Source organism: Sceloporus undulatus, chromosome 6 (genome assembly GCF_019175285.1).
Source record: "Sceloporus undulatus isolate JIND9_A2432 ecotype Alabama chromosome 6, SceUnd_v1.1, whole genome shotgun sequence".
NCBI lineage: Eukaryota > Metazoa > Chordata > Lepidosauria > Squamata > Phrynosomatidae > Sceloporus > Sceloporus undulatus.
In genome coordinates, this window is record NC_056527.1 from 121688078 (window position 1) to 121706709 (window position 18632).

At 46.9% G+C, this 18632-nt stretch overlaps 1 protein-coding gene across 1 annotated transcript; it reads right to left on the reverse strand.

Moving 5' to 3' along the window:
• Positions 1-11995: 11995 nt before the first annotated feature.
• Positions 11996-18375, reverse strand: DUSP2 (dual specificity phosphatase 2). The gene is made up of 4 exons (XM_042471011.1): positions 17897-18375; positions 17131-17276; positions 14602-14821; positions 11996-14361 (listed from the first exon to the last, which is right to left on the reverse strand). The coding sequence occupies exons 1-4, from the start codon at positions 18306-18308 to the stop codon at positions 14147-14149; spliced, it is 993 nt and encodes a 330-aa protein (XP_042326945.1). The 5' UTR covers positions 18309-18375; the 3' UTR covers positions 11996-14146.
• Positions 18376-18632: the final 257 nt, after the last annotated feature.

Here is an 18632-nt window from a genome sequence, read left to right on the forward strand (position 1 = left end):
ATGTGGGGCTACAAATCCCCCATGTTGTCTGGAGGTTATGGGGAGGTGTCATCTCAAAAAGTAACTTGGCCACCTTCTAATTTAACCTCATTGCAGCTAATGACTAGGAAAACTTCATATATCCCTTTTTCAAAAGGAAGGAAAGGAAAGTTTGCACGCAATGGCAAAGCGCAAGACACGCTTGCCCTCTGCTGGTCCAGGATTGTACAAGTCCAATTTATTAATGTATACTTTTGATAACATTTTGGTACAGGCAAACCTCAGTTGACAAAGTCTCTGATAGAGAAGTTACTTTAAACCCCCCTCCCCCCAAAAAACCCTTTCATGCCCATCCAGCCCTTTTCTTCCTTGTTTCTCTGTCTAACTGCAGGTTTCTCTGCAGCTTCAGCATTGGGAGGGCGAGGAAGGAGGGCTGAAGACACACAGACTTTGACAACTGGCCATACTTCTGCCGTAAATAGTGCAATGAATTTCTTCCCCAACAACCACAACCACCCAAATGGTGCTGCAGCAAGGCCCTCACTTTTAACCATCTGAGGTCCTGCAAGGCAATCCAGGGGCACTTGGATCTTCAACAGATGCAGCAAGAAGTTCTTCTTCCTTCTCAAGCCCCCATCCTTGCTTTGCTCCCAGCTTCACAAATCCTTCTCAAAGGGACAGAAGAAAGGCCGGACCACTTTCATTGTCCTTTGCTTGACCACCTGGTTATTTCTGGCCTGTTTTGCAACAGGAGGAAGGTTTTGAAGCAGAGCCAATGCTTTGGACTTTAACTGTGGCTTCAGTTGGCTCCTCCATTTGATTTTCTACAAGACTAGCCCCATCCTTCTGTCCCATAAAAGGATTGCCAAGGCGTACTTTGAACAACCCTGGAGCAAGTGTGTGGTGTGTGACCCTAGTAGGAACAGCCAACAATTTTCTAAGCATGTGCTCCTTTGGGAATGTTGCCCTTCCCTTCAGTTCCCTAGGAGTGTAATGCCCAGCATTAGATAGTATCGTTTCTAGCAAAGACCTCTTGGCAACACGATGAAGGTAGCCAGGTTTGTCTACAGAGGGGTTCATGCTTTGCTCTGGCTTCCTGTCCTTCAGATCGTTCCTGGTCCCCTTCTCTAGCTTCACTGCAATTTGAGTCTCAGCAGCTTTCTTGGATGGTTCAGAAGAAGGGTTAAGGAGCCCTCTATTTCCCATCCCTACCCAGATCCTCCTGGCAGAAGGAAATTCATGGTGACCATATGCTCCTTTGTGTTGGGTTGCATCCAGCGTAGAGAACTTTGACCAAATGCTAGGTGCAGCTGGGCCAAGAGTTTGGCTGTGTGCCTGCGAGATTCCTGGGGTCAGAGCAACTTTTGCAGCAAACCCCATGCCTTCTGAGTTCATCTGTAAAGGAAATGTAGTCTCCATCTCCTCAGCACCAAGAGGATTCTGGGCACGAAGAAGAAAATGTGTTTCTGTTTCTCCATGAATTGGGTGAGAAGTCACAGAAGCACCAGAGTGGAGATTACTAATGGTACCAGCAGAGCTAGGCATGGACTTTTTCTCCTCATGGGCAGCTGTGGATTCTTCTGCTTCCTCAATGGAACTGGGATAAGTCAATGGAGATGGAGGTCTACCACCTATGATGGTGGTTCCTGCCATACCAGGACCATTCTGTCCAGAACCCTTTGGTTCAGTGCTTGTATATACGGCAATAGTTGCACCTTCAGAGATATATATTCCACTTTTCTTTGTAAGATTCTTCCCTTTCTCTTCCACAAGCGCCTTTGTGACCTTAGGTCCAGAAGTTAGCCAACTAGTTTCCTCTAGATGCTCCATGTCACTTTGATGGTCAGATTGGAGTTCTGGAGATGTGGTCCCCACTATGTGTTCCTGATGGGATCCCAGGCTGGACGCTTCAGTAGAGAGCATCCTGTAGGGCCCAGTTGATGTTGCTCTACTAGCATCAGCCTCCATTGCCACATCTCCCCATCTCTTGGAAGTGGCCTTTTTGGAACCAATTGATGGAATTGTCTGGCTTTCCCAAGACTCTAGAGGCAAGTGAGTCAAAAAGGCTGTTGCAGTGCCCTCTGCAGTAGCCTTTTCTGTAGATGGCTGACTTTCCTTTGGGGAATGACTTCCAGCGGATGCCTCCTGGTAGTTCTTGGGAGACTGCAGGGACCCAGCGGTTGGAAGTAAGGGTTTCCCTTCAGTAGAGACATGAGGCAATGCTGTAGGTTGCACTCCTAGGGCAGGAGACCGTGCACCGCTTTGCTCATTTCTGACTTCCTGAGCAAGGGTTGCAATGCTGTGGAGGAGAGTCTCCTCTGTGGCATTTACAGGCTCAGAAGGTCTCCCTTCTGCAGAAGAGATCACTTCATTGGGCTGAGAGACAATGTGGCTTTTAGTGGCTGGTTCAAGAGACTGTGGAGATGGGCTGTCAGTGCTCATTGCTGATTCTTTTCCCAATGAAAGAGAAGAACTTTGGGGTCCCTTCTGAGCTGGCTTGCTAAAACTCATGATAGAAGAGTAATGGGAAGCACCAACACTCCTTGTTGGAGCAGTTCCTTGACCATGTGCTTCAGTCTTCTCTAGAGTCCTCTTATGTGGCAATGTACTCGTCTCTTCTTTATCGAGGGCTGTGTAATTTCCTGTTTTGTTTCTCTCATGCGCACTGCTAGACACACTTATCCAACTGAGAGTAGTCCTCCTTTCTCTCACTGGTGGAGATATCTCTTCCAAAGGGGAGCCATGTTCCTTGGTTTCCAGTCTTGGACTTCCTCCACCAGTAGGTCCCAGTTTCAATAGTGGAGAGACCCCACTCTTGCTGGTCTGCCCCACGGGTGAAGGCTTCTTTGCAGCGAGAGAACCAGACAGTTTTCCCCCACAGAGTCTCAAAGCTAGTGTTGTCTCCTGCCTTGGATTCCTGGTTTGTACCCGGACTTTTCCTTCTCTAGGGATGGCGGTTTCTATGGAAAGTGTAGGAGATGGCTGCCACTGAGTTCCTGCCAGCTGTTTCCCAGCTTGGATGGGCATTTGGCTACTAAATGGTTCAGCAGAAAACAGTCTCCACAGAGTGGACCTTCTGTGGGCCTTGGTTTCTCTGGTGGGTCCAGTTCCAAGTTCTTCCCCATGGCTCAAGCCAATCGTTTGCTCCATTGTCGGCCTTCCTATTGCTGTAATGGAAGCTGTTTCTAAGGCAGGTTCTGATGCTTCTCCTTGCACTGCCACAGGTGTTGCCTGACTTGTAGTGAGCACACTGAGTCCATAACCTCTGGTATGACTTGGTGGTGACCATGAAGCTCTGGGCCTCTGCCCAACTGTTCTAGGTTGAAAAGGTCTCTCTGTGGGATGTGTAGCCTGGTTGCTTTCCGTCACCAAAGAATCCATTTTCCATGAGACAGATGCTTGGCTTGACCACTCTGAGTGCGCAGCCCCCATCTCAGACTCAGTGACACGAGCAGTTAGATAGGAAAATGGTTCCATTTCTGTAGAGAGCTCTGCAGAGCTGCTTCCTGAGATAGTTTCCTCCTTCAGCCTTGATGGAGCAAATTGGCCTGTAACTGCAGGCCGAGGGAAGGATGAGGTCCCAGCAGTTCTCCAACCAAGGTGGCTTTCTTGAGCCTCTGCAATTCCAGGAGGCAAAGCCGCTACACTAGGGAACACACTGTGATCCTCTTTGTTTTCCCCATACGCTTTACTGCTGGTAGTGGACCATAGGTAAACTAGTGTACTCTGTTCCTTCCTTTGGAAACCTTCTACTTCCCGACCCTCCTTTCCAGTCTGGTTAAGAATGGTAGTAGAGCTGGCTGGGCTTTGTGATTCAGCGTCCAAGGTTTCTCCTTCCCCTAGTCCCATGACACCGGAGGCCAAAGCTGTGCTCTTTGGGGACAGCATCCTGTATGAAGTGCTTGTTACTTCAGTTTCAACATTTCCGATCGTCAATGACACAGAAGCAAGGTTGCTACTTTCGTTTCCAGGAATGCTTACAGTCTGATGGAACATGGGCTGGTTCCCCATCACAGAGAAACTGGGGATCTCCGTTGGCCTTGGAGAGCCATTTGTGTGCCCAGGTTCACCACTTTGTGTTATCGGTGCGCTACTCATTCCCAAAGCAGTAGGCAGGTCTCCAGTGGGCTTTTGGTGTGCCACTTCTGTCATCTCAAAGAGCTCAGCACCAGCCCCTTCCTGGCCAGGCTTCACTGTAGCTCCCTGGACCGTCTCTGTTGGGAAAGGACCTGGGCCTTTGGTCAGAAAGGAAAGAGGAAACTCTGTCTCAAGAGTAGCTCTTGTCCTTGCTTCTTGCTCTTTTAGAAGGTAGGTCTCCTTGGAGCTTGGAGACTGCCTTCTCAGCTCCCTGGCACTACTGTTGGGGTTTTTCAAAGAGATCTTCTGGGCAATGCTGACCACCTTTGTAGGCTCCATTTCCCTGGATTGGTTTGTGTGTGGCATCTCTGCTGTGGCTCCTAGAAACTCACCACTTTCTTCTGCTTTGCTAGAATTCTCTGGGGACACCGTGCTTTGTTTTTGCACTTCTGCTCTTTGTGTCTCGGTTTCTAGAGCTGTTGTGCCTTTACCAACAACAGTCCTGCTGGAGGATATGGTAGCTCCCGGAGTTTCTCTGGCCGAGGTTTTGGTATAAGGACTCCAGGCAGTTGAGTTTTTGGCTTGGCTTTCGGTGGAACAAGGCTGAGTTGCACTCGGAATGAAATCCATCATTTTCTCTTTGACAGCTCTCCCAGCGGATGTTTCTGAAAGCAAAAGTAGAATGGATTAGAAGACCTTTCCACCCAGTTAGTCTGGCTCCTAGCCCTATGAGCTAGTATCAGAGTCAATGAGGCTTCTTCACACAAGATTAAGTTGTGCCTCGGGTGAAACATGCATACACACCCTCCAACATTTCACAGGTGAAAACTGGGACACATGTGGTCATGCAACATCAGTGTTACTGAGGAGGAAGAGCACAAGCTAGAGGAGGCTGCAGCAGTTTGCTTCTGCCTGAGCCTACTGAGAAGAGCCAGATTCTACCTTCGCTTCTCCTCTCCTGTCTGCTGAGTTAATAGATTTCAAACTATTTTTGTAATATGAACTCAGTTTGCAGCAACTGAAGTGAACTAAAGAGGGAACATGGAAGGAGGAGAGAGAAACTGAAAGCAACTGAAAAGCAGAATGACAGAGGCGTCACTGGAACTTCTCAGTAGGATCAGACAAAAGCAAACTGCTGCACTCCTAAGCTGTGTGTGCTTCCAAATTCATAACTTTTGCTAACTTGATCACACGTCATGACATGTCCTGAGTGTTAGTCGTTTTGGCCTCTAGGGAGAGTTCAAAGTTGATTTACTCTTGAACCCATTTCGTTATTTATTTGGCAGTCCCTACGATTCATAGAACTAATCATGACTTCCACAAAGAAACTGCAAAAGTTTTATTCTTAACTGCTTGTACAAGTTTATCACTTCTGAAGTTATCAACCAAACCTCAGTGTTTCAGAAGTTCTGCTTGTCCCATCATGGCCAATGCCTTACCTGGTTGAGCTGCAACCTGAGAACACTTGTAGAGCTTGTTGACTCTGGCGATGTCCGACTGGCTTAGGTTCCACCTTTGACCAAGGTAAATGTCCGGGTTGGAAAGTGGGATTATGGTAGGTAGACCAGTCATGCTGAAGGCATTCCTAAAAGGGGCAGATAAATGATCTGGCTGTAAGATAACCCACCAGTGCTGCAGAAAGTAACATGAACCAGTTGGGAGTAACAGACCAATAGTCCTGCATGAAGCTTTAGACATCTTATGCAAAGTTCCAGCCTTTTCAAGGGCCAACAATGTTGCACGATGGTGTGAGTTGGATATAACACCATCATAAGTCACTAACAAGATGCCAGTTTGCATCTGCCCTTGCAGACAATAAGAATTTCTCCTTCGATAGTGAAGTATCTGCACAAGTAGAGTCATCCTCACCAGTAATACTTTATGAAAACCTTTGTGCTTGAAACCCCCGTGACGCTTTTCGGCAGGCTTGCTTACCGGCTGTAGTGCATAACAGATGAATAATCGTAATCCCCCAGCATGTTGGTATTCCAGGACTTCAAGAAGTTCATCTCAAAACCTGAGGATGGTAATGGAAGAGGGTTGTCCATCTTGAGCATAGAAGTAAATCCACAAATGCAACAACACCCTTAGACAGGAGCAGAGGTATAGTGGGGCCATGGTTTGCAGGGTTGCAAAACTCGGGGAATTTTGACTAGCAGGGACTACAGCATCATTGACCAGCACCACCCTTGAATTTAGCTGAAATCCCTGCCATAGCTGAAAGGGAGACTGATTTCCCCAGCAATGACATATTGTCATCCACTCTCCTTGTGACCTCGGGCAAATCCAAAAACTATAGGGCTTTACAGCTGATGAGGGCCTTCTTGTCAAGGTTGACCGCTGGACCACTGGACAGAACTGGCTGGGAGAGCAGAAGGAAGATGTACCGGTCAAGATTTCATTCCAGGAGATGCTGATGTATTTGTCACGGTCGGCCCTCGAGTGCTCATGCCAGAACCCCAAGACGTGCATGAATTCGTGCAGAGCCACCCCCTTCCCTTTCCGGAGGCAAGCCGGAGCCAGGGACACCACCTGCATCCCACCAACGCGTCCAACGCTGGAGAAGCAGCTGGAATGGGGAGAAAGAGGGAGAGATTGATGGAGAAGATTATTGCAACCAGGGAAAGAAAAACCCTCGCCTCTCCCGCAAGAGCCAACGTTCGCAGGTGGCCTGCCTGCTTAGATCGCAGGCTGCTTGCATCTCCTGCTGTAGGACAGCCGACGGGACATAAAATGGAGTTTAAAAATTAAAGAATGAAAAACAGGCAAAACATGCTTTGCAAAAAGTGAATGAACGAGATTGAAAGGGGGAGGTAGAGAGAGAGAGAGATGTTTTCACTTGACTCTTTACAACAAAGGTGGGCAAAATTCCAGCTTTGCCATTGAAATCCCAGGGCCTGGGATACGCTCTGACCTCCTATCCCTTGCTGGACACTTTTCCATTCCTTCCCCAACCAGACCAATTCTCCAAGCCATGACTAACCCAGAGAGTGGGACAATGGAGACAAAATCCCTCTGGTAGGAATAAGGGATAAATCGGACGCAGGTGAGCCTTGCAAAATCTTCAAATGCTTCCTTGATGATCGTCAAGCTGGACTGATCTGGAGGGGGGTAAGGAACAGACATTAGCAAAAGGCAGGGTGCTCAAAGCAGTACTGTTCCCCCCCCTCCAAAGACAAGGAGCATTTAGTAGTGTTCATCTTATTTTTGATATCATTTATCAAACACCAGATATTGAAGCAGGCAGCGGTGGCAGGGCACTCCTACGTCAGTAAGGCTGTGAATCCATTCCAGGTTTTGGCTAGCTGTAAAGGATTTTGCTATCCATGGGGGCTCCTGGAACCAAACCCCAGCAGATAACAAGGGCCCACAGTATATGTTTTGCATTGTGTGTGTGCGCGCACACACACACACACACACACACATAGCATTCTATATGTAGCATATGCTTTGAATATATTATTCCGTTCATACTATCCCATTTGTTTTTGGTACTTCTGGTGCTTTCTCTATAAACTAATCTTCGCCAGCTCAGAGTCTGGCAAGACGAAAAACCAAAGCCAATGGGACATTTTGTGCATTTTGGTTGTCCAAATAAAGGTACCACTATTTTGTGGATTTTGGATGAAAAACCAATGGAGGGATTTGATAGACTTTGCCTCCATCGCCAGCCCCCTTGATAGATTTTGTTCTGTCTGAACTGGAAAGGCTGGTCTGGGTCCCTTAGCTACTTGCAAGAGCTTCATTCCCCTTGTTTCTTCTACCAGCGTTGACCCTAAATGGCTTCCATAATTTTGTTCCTTACCGTATCTGTAGGAAATCACATATGGGATTTGGACAATTCCTCTCTTCTTTGGCCACCTTGGATTAGCAGAGGAATACAGCCTGAAGGGACTCTAAATGAGAGAGAGAGAGAGAGAAAGAAGGAAGGGATGAACGCCAGCCGGTGCCAATTTCATACCAATCCTCCCATCCACAAGATTCATTTCAGGAGTTTGCCGTGATTCATCTCTGGTTAGGGCTGGAAAACGTGTGTTTTGTGGAATAAAAGGCCCCTGTGACACTCTCTCAGCTTCAGAGGGTGGAAATGGGAAATCCCCTTTGAAGAAACTGGCCAAGAAAACCCCATGGTAGGATCACCCTAAGTCAGAAACAACTTGAAGGCACACAACAACAACAACAACAACAACATGTTCTCTTGTGACTCACCAACTTGATGATATCCCCCTCCATCAGGAAGCTGCTCTCTGGTGCCTCTGGGAGAATCAGCCCTAGAAAAGGAGAAAACATGTGATTGCAATCCGGGGGAAGCCACTTCACAGTCATTTGGGAGAGAAATTTGGGATGCAACCAGAGCAACATGGCTCAGAAAAGCTGTCGTCGTCACTCCAGTTATTGCTCCCAGGAGTATAGCTATGGGAGGAGAGAGCAAAATGGGAGCATTCCCCCTGAAAATAAGAATCGTGAAATTTTTCATCACTCCCTAAATGTCTAGTATTGCGTTAACATCAAATTTCGGAAGATCCTGTAGAAGTTCAATTTACGCATCCAAAGAAAAGATCATAATCTAGTGGGCTCATAAAGGGAGATAGCTATCCTTCAAATAGTCTGTATCCAAGCCATAAAAACCTACCCAGATTGATGTCAAGGATGTCATCAGGTGGATCTGCAGCTTCATCCAAGTTGTTCTCTTCAGCATCCTCCACGTGGAAAGTGTCTCCACGGCCACAAACAAAGGGGACTGAAAAGAGACACATACATCCATATATAGAGGTGCATACCCCATCATGCTCTTTCATCAAGAACCAGGAGGAGTCTAGCCAGACACCACCTTGTTTGTCCATATAGTCCAAGACTGTCTACTCTGTTCAGCAGCAGGACTCAAACAAAGAAGTATCCATGCTATACTGTTATAGCAATTGTGTGTGTGTGTTGTGTGCTTTTGAGTCGTTGCCAACTTATGGCAACCCTATCACAGGGTTTTCTTGTCAGGTTTCTTCATAGGGGGTTTGCCATTGCCATCCTCTGAGGCTGGGAGCATATGACTTGCCCAAGGTCACCCAATGGGTTTTCATGACTGAGCTGGGATTCGAATCCCGCTCCCCAGAGTCACAATGCAATGTTCAAACCACTACACCACATTGGCTCTCCTATAGCAATTGCATCCCACTTTAATTGCCACGGTCCCATCATATGGAATCCTAGAATTTGTAGTTTGGTGGCGGACACCTAGAAATTCTCTGAATATACCTTGCCTAAGAAAGCCCTAAGAAATTCATCAAAGGTGCATACACACTATACAGTAGTTGACAAATGCCAGTCTCCACCACAAGAGGACAGGCTTGCACTATACATATATCAGACCTCAAGTTAATTTTAACCACTTTCTTCAAAGTGCTTTGCCCAGTTTTCCAATAATCTGTACCACAGCCCTACTTATTACTAAACTTGCTTTTGTACTATGGATGACTTCAGGGACTTATAAAACAGCAACTTTTCTAAGTTCTTATTTATTATCATCCCTACCAGGCAAAGGAGAGAATAATATAGAGAAAGCAAAACTGGAAGAGGTGGGAGTTAGCAGCAACACATAGGGACCTACATTCACAGAGCTGAAAGGCATCCCCAAAGATCATCTACTCCAATCCACTGCCGGCACAGGAATATATGGATCAAACATCCCCAATAGGATGCCAAACCTCAGTGTACCCACTGAATGGTGAGCCAACATTGTGGAAATCCCATTGATTCAATTGACTCTAGCAAGGGTTAGCAACTTAGATTTAGGCCACCAATGTCTTCCTGGGAAGCAATAAATCCTGAGCATCCCTTACCTGAAAGTAGCCCAAGGAGCCCTATTGACACAGACCAGATGCCAAGGGATACAGCCATAGCTGAGGAGCCAGCCTTTAAAGCCCTGGCTGTTACCAAACCTATGAAATTGCTACAGATAATACTTAGATCCACAAGAAAAGGGCCCTTTGGAGCCCTTTATAGAGTACAGGTGAAGCAGACACACCTGGATGAAGCCTCTCCATTAGGAAGCCAGTTTAACTCTTTGAGGGGTGAAGGCTTCCTAGGGCTGCAGGTGGTCAGTTCAACCAAAGGAAGCTGAATGAAGTTTGGGAGTTAGGAACAAGGCCTGCCAGGTCAGGACTATGCCAGTCTAGGCGATTTCTTGGCCAGAACTTGAGGCCAAGGGATGAACCTTATGCATGGTATATTGAGGATGCTATTCAAATAAATAATCTGCAGTGCAGAAATAACGCAGTTTGGCACCACTTTAATTGCCATGGCTCAGTGCTATGGAATCCTGGGGGTTTGTATTGTGCTGCAGCAGTGAAAGTGCTGTCAAAGTGCATTATTTCTGCAGTGCAGATTAGACCTAAGGAAGAGAAAGTAACTTGCAATGGGAACTGAGGCACTGTAGCCAAGGAATGGAGTGGCACACAGGGACCAAAAGTGTTTAAAAATCATAAAGTGAATCCATAATCCTGCAATTTACCAGCAGCCTGATTAATAATAATAATAATAATAATAATAATAATAATAATGTCCATTCTTTAATTCTCCATAATTCAAAAGCAATAAAAATAGTTACCTTGTTGTATACCTCTACCTCTGTCTCTATCTGTCTGTCTGTCTGTCTGTCTATCTATCTGTCATCTGCCACCTTAGGTCCCCTTCTAGGAGAAAGGTGGCACACAAATTAAGTAAATAAAACAAATTTAAAACCCGAAAGGCTTGAACATCTTGGCCTGTGGTGCAAACCATACTCTCTGCTCATCCACTTTGTTGTCACCGCAACACTCACAACAGGACTAAAGGCAGCAGCCGCAGGAACCAACATTTTGCAAGCAATTTCCTTCCTTTTTGCAAAGGACCAAGTATTTGTAAGCAAATTACGCTTGAGTACTAGGCTAGAGGCTGATGGGAATCAGAGTGTCATGACATCCAAAGGGCTGCTACTAGTCCCTACATTGCTGGAAAATATGTGCACTGGGGTCTTTTTTGGCTACTAGAAATATATCGATGCATAGTATGGAAGGGGAGAGTTTGGTCCCAAAGGGTCTTGTGCGTGATGCTGGCGTGGGTTCATGCGTAACCTGGATGTCGTGGGAAGAAACCTGTATGCGGCGTGGTTAAGTTTAGGGCCTTGTGTTGGTGCCCAGAAACGAATGAGCGCTTAGTTCTGCTCGTGACATATGTGCTCTTTGGGATGTGTGGGCTGAGATGAAGCCAGGAGGGCTAAATTTAGTGTAAAGGGAACATTTCTGGCTGTGTGGGTGAGTCACTGGCATAGTGAGAGACGTAGCGCATGGTATTTCTCAAGACCCAACATCAGTTGAAAGGGAAGTGAGTGAAGGGTCTAGACTTACAGTGTTTCACAAACTCTGGTCCTCCGGATTTTTGGACTTCAGCCCCCTACATCTTTCCATTTTTTCCTAGCATTAATATCTTTTCCAACGCGTTGTGCCTTCTTATGATGTGGCCAAAGTACAATAACCACAGCCTTATCGTCTTGGATTCCAGGCTTGAACTATTCTAGGACCTATTTGTTCGTCTTCTTTAGGCTGTCCTTGGCATCCTCCCAAGGGTTGCATTGTGAAGAACCAAGCAAAGAAAATCAAAATGCACACGCAAACTGCGCAAACAGGTCAGCAACAGATAATTTCACTCCATTCCCAGTTTTCATGTCTCTTTCTTGTGCCAAAGGAATGCAAAAGGTATCAAACAAGGCCACTAATATAAAGGAATTTATTCTACACTGGGGCCAGTAATTTTGCACACAGTCCCATAGCTACAACTTTAGTCTTCACAACATTGTTGGTTTACTTGCAAGAGTAATCCTGCCACTCTAGCTAGTGATACTGAGCTATGCAAGTCCAAAACCAGGCAAGAAGAGTCAGGAGACCAAAATTAAATATAAAATTGGTTTTATTGCCACAGGTGATAATAATAATAATAAATATAAAGTGCAAAAAGAAGAAGAGACGTTTCCAGTCAAGGTTGGTCAAGAAAGAGGTTCGCTGAATAGCACATACAAAGGACATATTGCTTCAAATACGAAGCCTGTGGCATGGCAGGGAATGGGGAAGATGGAAAAGAGAAAGAGGGGCTTGGGCCCAATCCACCGGCAAAGAATTGCCCTACACAAACCTCATGGAAACAAATTAGAGGTGCGTGAGGCAACTGCAGAGTGAATCGTACCCTTTCGGTAAAGTTAAGGCAACACCCCAAGGGAAAATTGGGGTTCTTTGGCTGCAACGGGCGTTGCCTGTTGTCAGTGCATTCAGAAAAGAGGATCCCTCCTCACCAACGAAGAAGGACACATGCCCACTTCCAGGTTATTTCCACCTGGGGCTACAATGCGCACAAGACTTTCACAGCATACATATATATAGGTACGGAGGGACCGTTTCATCAACGATAGATGAATCGGCCGACCTGCGTAAGGCTGGGGACCACAGGTCATCAGTTTGGATTTCTGGAACATAAGGGGACATCATCACTTCCTCCTGATAGCACCACTTTGTCATGGCACTGTCCTCAAGGATACTGTGGTTTGGGGATGCTATGGTCCACTCCAGTGTAGGCCAACTCTCCATCCTTGGGCGATCTTGGCAAGATCTATTTCAGACTAGATTTACCATTGCTTTCTTCTAAGGTCCAGAAGGTGCAACTTGCCCAAGATCACCCATAGGTTTCCATGGCTGTGTTGAGATTCAAACCCACACTGGCTCTCAGTAGTTTTGAGAAGGATTTGACATTCCCTGCTAGAACGCTCTAGTAAGAAAAGGGGAGAGCTCTCCAGCAGAGCAATCCCCACATGAAAAACCCCAGGACTCCATCGGATGTAGCCAACATAAACTAAAATATAGAACTGCTGTAACTGTATAGTGTAGATGGATTCAGTGGCTGGTTTACTCCAATTCGAGTTTTAATTCTGGGTTACTGTTGATCTGAGGACATTCAACACTAAAATGGTTAAACCACCATTGGCTTCCTTTGTCATGACCAGTTTTGCCTCCGACTTTTGTCTCGCCAAGTCTCTAAAGCTTCAGTCTGATGCCAAAAAGGCAGAGAGGAATGCTTCAGAATGAAGTGGGCTCTTGGCATCTGGGGATACTCAAGTCCCATTAAATACAATGGTGTCCCTTATATAAAGTGGCAAAATCAAGGTTCACTTTTTGGAATTTATATAGTTTAAAAATATTTTCCACCTGTGGATGGTTGAATCCATGGATAAAGAATCCATTGATAGGGAGGGAGGACTGTTCATTAAAAGTCTGTCCCCAAGTCCTATGGATGATCACTTGGCTAAGAAGCCAAAAGGACTAGAAAGAAACCATATTGTGTCTGTTAGATGGGAAGCAGGGAGACACTACAACTGGGCTGCTTTAGGCAGAGCAATTTTTCACCTTCATTCCAGACAAGTTCACAACTGGAATGAGAATGCCTACCCCTCCCAGCAAAAACAAAAGAGCTGCAACTTCATGCCATGAATGCTACAGCTGCAAGGAGGATCCAGTCCCACGATGCAACAGCACCAGCAAACTTCGGGGCAAACGTCTTGTACACTATACAGCTATAAAGCTATGATTCCACTTATTACCATGGAAGAATCCTAAGGAATTCCTGGGATTTGTACTTTCCGTGAGGCACTGGAACTCTCCAAAGTGCGAGTTCTAGGATTTTACATGATTGAAGTGGAATTATAGCAATATAATTGTGTGTAGCGTGGAAGGGCCCCAGCTCAAAGCTGAAGAAATACATGGTCTGGATTCCTTTTTACAGCCAAGGCTGGCAAGAACCAGCCTTCAAATCATTCACCAAAGAGATCAAGACTGCTAGCTGGCCCTTGAATGTTCTTCAGGACTAGCTTCAACTCTTATTCTTGGCAATTCTCTGCCATGGTTTAGTGCAACTGAAGAAATCTCTGCACATTGATGCACCATTGTCCCAGGCTACAGCACCCCATTGGGAATGTAAACAGGAACACCGTCTGAGTCTCTGGGAAGAGAGGCAGCTATGTTGTCTCCTTCTCCTCCTGGCTGGCTTTGTAGGACGGCATAAGGTTGCCGCTGGGCTAGTGGCACAGGACCTCCGTCTCAAACTGCAAGAGCTGCCCCATGAAGCCAAAGTTGGGGGAGATGACCCCCCGCCGCTGCTTGACAAAGTCAAAGGCCTCCTCCAGCCGCACCCGGCGGCTCTGGATCAGGTAGGCAAGGCAAATGGTAGCTGAGCGGGAAATCCCGGCCTGGCAGTGGACCAGCACCCGGCCGTTCCCGTTCTTCACAGAATCTGCAGGAGGAAAACAAACAGAGAAGAGATCCTTAAGAGACAAGATTCAAAGGTACAGCTGTGTTAGACTGCAAAATCAGTATGCAAAGAGATCTTGTAGCACCTTTGAGACTAACTGAAAGAAAGAAGTTGGCAGCAGGGGCTTTCGTAGGCTTAAGTCTCCTTCCTCAGATGCATCCGAGGAAGTAAACTGAAGTCTATGAAAGCTCTGAATGTCACTGAGTATCAAAGAAGCCTTACCAATGAAGTTAATGGCTTCCTGGAACCAGACGCTGATCTCGGCCATTTGGTTGTCCTCCACTGGGATGCTCTTGTAGAGGAACTGGCCCTCGAAGTAGTTTGGGCAGCTGGACGAGACGTTGAGCACCGCCGTGATGCCCAAAGACTCCAGAACCTCCCGGTTGGAAGAGTGGAAGCAGCTGCCCAGGTAGAGGAAGGGCAGGATCTCTACTGGTCCACCCTGCAGGGAGGGAAAGAAGAAAAGAGCGATCCATTAGACATGATCAAGGCAGCAAAGACTCTTCAAAGTCAGGAAAGGAACCAGTAGCAGAGCCAAGGGGCTCACCACCATTTGCTGCTGAATCCTGGTCTCCAGAGTCATAGTCCAGCGCTGAGACCACTTTGCCACACTGGCTCCAGTGGGTTTAAAATGTTTTAAATGAGAGTTTAATAAGATTTTTATTTTAAAAATGTTATCTTTAAACTGTGGTTCCAGCCCAAGTCAGGAAGATTGGCTAACTAAATGAAATGGGTTGCTGGAATGGACAAACTGACAATGTGAACGAAAGAGAAATCTGCGGGGGCTTCTTCTAATTGGCCCCAGACCTAAGTGGACTTTGTTTCCCCCTTTTGGTAGGGAAGGGCATTGCAGGTTAGAGAGGCAAGTGCCCCAAATGGCAAACTGTAAGGAAAGGAGCAAGTGGGAAGGATTTTCCAAGGATGCTATTGCCTGACCTTCTCTGTTTCAGAGAAGCAAGAGTCTTTCTCTTCCCCTCTAACTAGCTCTTCAAAAAGCTGCAGCGACTGCATGGAAATTGGCAGCGATGGAGATTAAGATTAAAAGGGATGGATTAGAGTAATCAGACCCGGGGAAAGGAGGGGGTGGGATGCTTCCGACTGTAATTTGGTAATACCCCGGGTGGCTCAGGGCTAATGCCATCTGCCTTTGGACTAAAATACCCAAGTGGCTGATGGGGCTGCACTGACCCAGCCCAGCAGTAATGCTCCATGATCTTCTGTTGAGACAAGAGATTCTTCAACACAGCTAAAGACAAACCTGGGTTTAATACTAACAAGGGATTAAGTTTAGGGATGGCTAATGTGTGGCCCTGACAGGACACTCCATTAAGTGAATTCAACACTTAGATGAAATTGGGCAAGTCACACTCTCTCAGCCTCAGGAGAAGGCAATGGCAAACCTCCTCTGAACAAATCTTACCCCCCAAAATCCCATGATGGTTTGCCTTAGGGTTGCCATAAATTGGACCCAACTTGAAGGCACACAACAACCAATTAATTTAGGAGTCCTTTTTCATTTCAAAATTATATAGATCTGGTGAGTAAGACTAAAAAGGAAAATGTTAAAGATGGGTTATCTTCCTAAACAAAACCTTCGCAAACCTCTGTTGCAAAGCTGGTAATATGCAATTATTATTATTATTCTGTCAAATATTGATTAAAATCAGCTGATCGGTCCAAAGGCAGAGGATGAGTTGAGTCACCAAAAACAAATCCAAGCTGGCAACTCCTGGAGTTAGTCCAAAGCCTGAGGGACAGGTGGACAAACTCCACTAGGAAATGCAAACTGCTTCCTAACCATCCGCGGTGTCACACCGGGAGTAATTTCCCATGCGTGCCGTGATGTCTAGACAATGTCAATTAAAAGGGATGGACTCTTAAATGCTGAGAAATGTCTATTTGGAGATATATGGGCACACCAAGAAGACCTTTAGCTTCTTACCAGTTTGGTGCCAAATTCACATTGAATGGAAGTCAAAGGAAGAGGCCTTCTTGGTGGCTGCTCCCAGAGTTTGCTATTCCCTCCCCAGAGAGACCAGTTTGGCCCCATCCTTGCTCTCCTTCCGGCACCAGTTTAAAACGTTTTACAAACTATTCAGGATAGGTTCCTAATGCTGATTTTGAAGTATTTAAAGGGTCTGTATACCCATTGGGTGCCCTTGGGCAAGTCACACTCTCTCAGCCTCGGAGGACGGCAACAGCAAACCCACTGAAGAAACTTGCCAAGAAAACCCCAAGATAGGTTCGCCTTAAGAGTCACCATAAGTTGGAAACAACTTGAAGGCACACAACGCAATCCGCAAGTCGTTAAAAAAATTGTTCTTAATGCATTTTAATAATTGTTTCAATCTCTGATTCTTTAATTGTATACTTGCAGTTTACTTCTGTATGGGGTTTTTATTTGTACTGTTTGAAAACATTGGTATCTTATTGAGAGAATAAGGAGCCACAGTGCTTTGAGCATTAGATTATGGAGACCAGGGTTTGGAATTCAATTAAATTAAATGTTGAATTATTAAATTTTAAAAAGTAATTTCAATTAGCAATTACATTCTGAACGAACTGGTTTTCAATGTATTGTATTTTGGTGCAGTGGTTTCAGCGTCATTCTATGACTCTGGAGACTTGGGTTCGAACCCCGGCTCTGGAAACCCAATGAGTGACTTTGGGCAAGTCACACTCTCTCAGCCTCAGAGGAAGGCAATAGCAAACAAAATAAGATTATTGTTAATCATAGCCATGTGAACCTACCTGGTCGTAGGAAGGGGTCATGGCTTCCGTTGCATTGTCTTCAGGGCTTCTCAGGAGCGGAGGAGGAGGAGGAGGAGAGGCGTTCAGAGGCGTTGGCGCCGTGGAGCACAATTCGGGGAAATTTGCTTGGAAATTTTCAAACCCACCTAGAAAATAGACATTGGGAAAAGGAGACCTTTGAGCACATTTGGGCTGAGAATAAACAACTGGCAACTAGGCATAAAACCCTGGTCTTTGGAGAGATTAACGCCGTTCAGAAGAAGATATACTACTAGAAGCAGGGCTTATTTGGAATATAGTTATTGATGGAACTTAATGTTTAAGTTTTGTTTTAATGTTGGATTCCCCTCCAAAGGAGACTAGCTGAAGGCTCTTGAGTCCCAGCTGGGGGATTTGGGGCTTTGTAGTCCAAAAGAGACAGCAAGGCAAGAGAAGAACCAAAGAGGGCAGTCTGGGGCTTGTTGGGGTTGTGGTTCATGGGATGCCTAGAGGATGCTGGGAGCTGTTGTCCCCCCAAAAACGATGGCTTGGAGGTTCTGTGAGTTGCAGTCCCCCCAAAAAGGATGAATGGGGATGCTGGGAGTTGCAGTCCCCCGAAAAGGAGGCTTAGGGGGTTCTGGGAGTTGCAGTCCCCCAGAAAAGTATAGCTAGGGGATGCTGGGAGCTGCAGTCCCCTGAAAAAGGGTGCCTAGGGGATGCTGGGAGCTGCTCTCCCCCCAAAAGGATGCCATGGGGATGCTGGGAGTTGCAATCCAAAGGATGTTACCTGTGAGGAGGTAGAGGTGTGAGGTGCCCGCCCTCTCCTCTGTGAGGAGGGCGTCGAGGAGGATCCTGGCCAGGCCGTCGGGGCGCAGAGTGGCGATCCCATCCTCCCCTGCTCCCGCCGCAGCCTCGTCGAGGACCACCAGGTGCTGGATCTCCCCCCTGCGGAGCCTGGCCAGGAGGGCCCTGTCCGGCAGGATGCCCTCCAGGCTGAGCCTGCTGCTGCTCCTGCCCCGGGATCGCCTCCTCCGGAGCAGCCCGTTCCAAGGCACCGGCCTCGAGGCCAAGAGGTGCCCCTGGCAGAAGGACAGGAAGGGCCGGCAGTCCAGCACCAGCGTCCGGGCGCTAGCCTCCGGGTCCCGCAGCAGAAAGGCCAGGCCCCCGGCCTCCAAGGGCAGCACCTCCTCCAGCACCATCCTGGGAAAAGACAAGAGGCTTGTTCACACGATCAACCAGACACGCGTCCTGCTCGGCAGCTCTAGTTCTCGCTCTAGCCAACTCTGCCTCCGATTGGGCGCCGCCGGGTTTAAATAGGCTGCCAAGCCCCGCCCCGGAGTGCCATATATGGAGATGTGCGTCACAAAGAAGGGAACTCCCTCCTTGGTTGGGGGACTGCCTCCTCACGTGCATCAAAAGGAGGGGAGCCCAGGAGGGATAGGGGGAGATAGATAGATAGATAGATAGATAGATAGATAGATAGATAGATAGATAGATAGATAGATAGATAGATAGATAGATAG

Excerpts from the sequence above, each read along its gene's own strand:
- DUSP2 (XM_042471011.1), bottom strand. The coding sequence starts at position 18,308 with ATGGTGCTGGAGGAGGTGCTGCCCTTGGAGGCCGGGGGCCTGGCCTTT. Across the intron at positions 14,822-17,130 it reads TGACCCCTTCCTACGACCAG|GGTGGACCAGTAGAGATCCT; the intron begins GTAGGTTCACAT and ends CCCTCCCTGCAG. Across the intron at positions 14,362-14,601 it reads GGAAGCCATTAACTTCATTG|ATTCTGTGAAGAACGGGAAC; the intron begins GTAAGGCTTCTT and ends TTCCTCCTGCAG.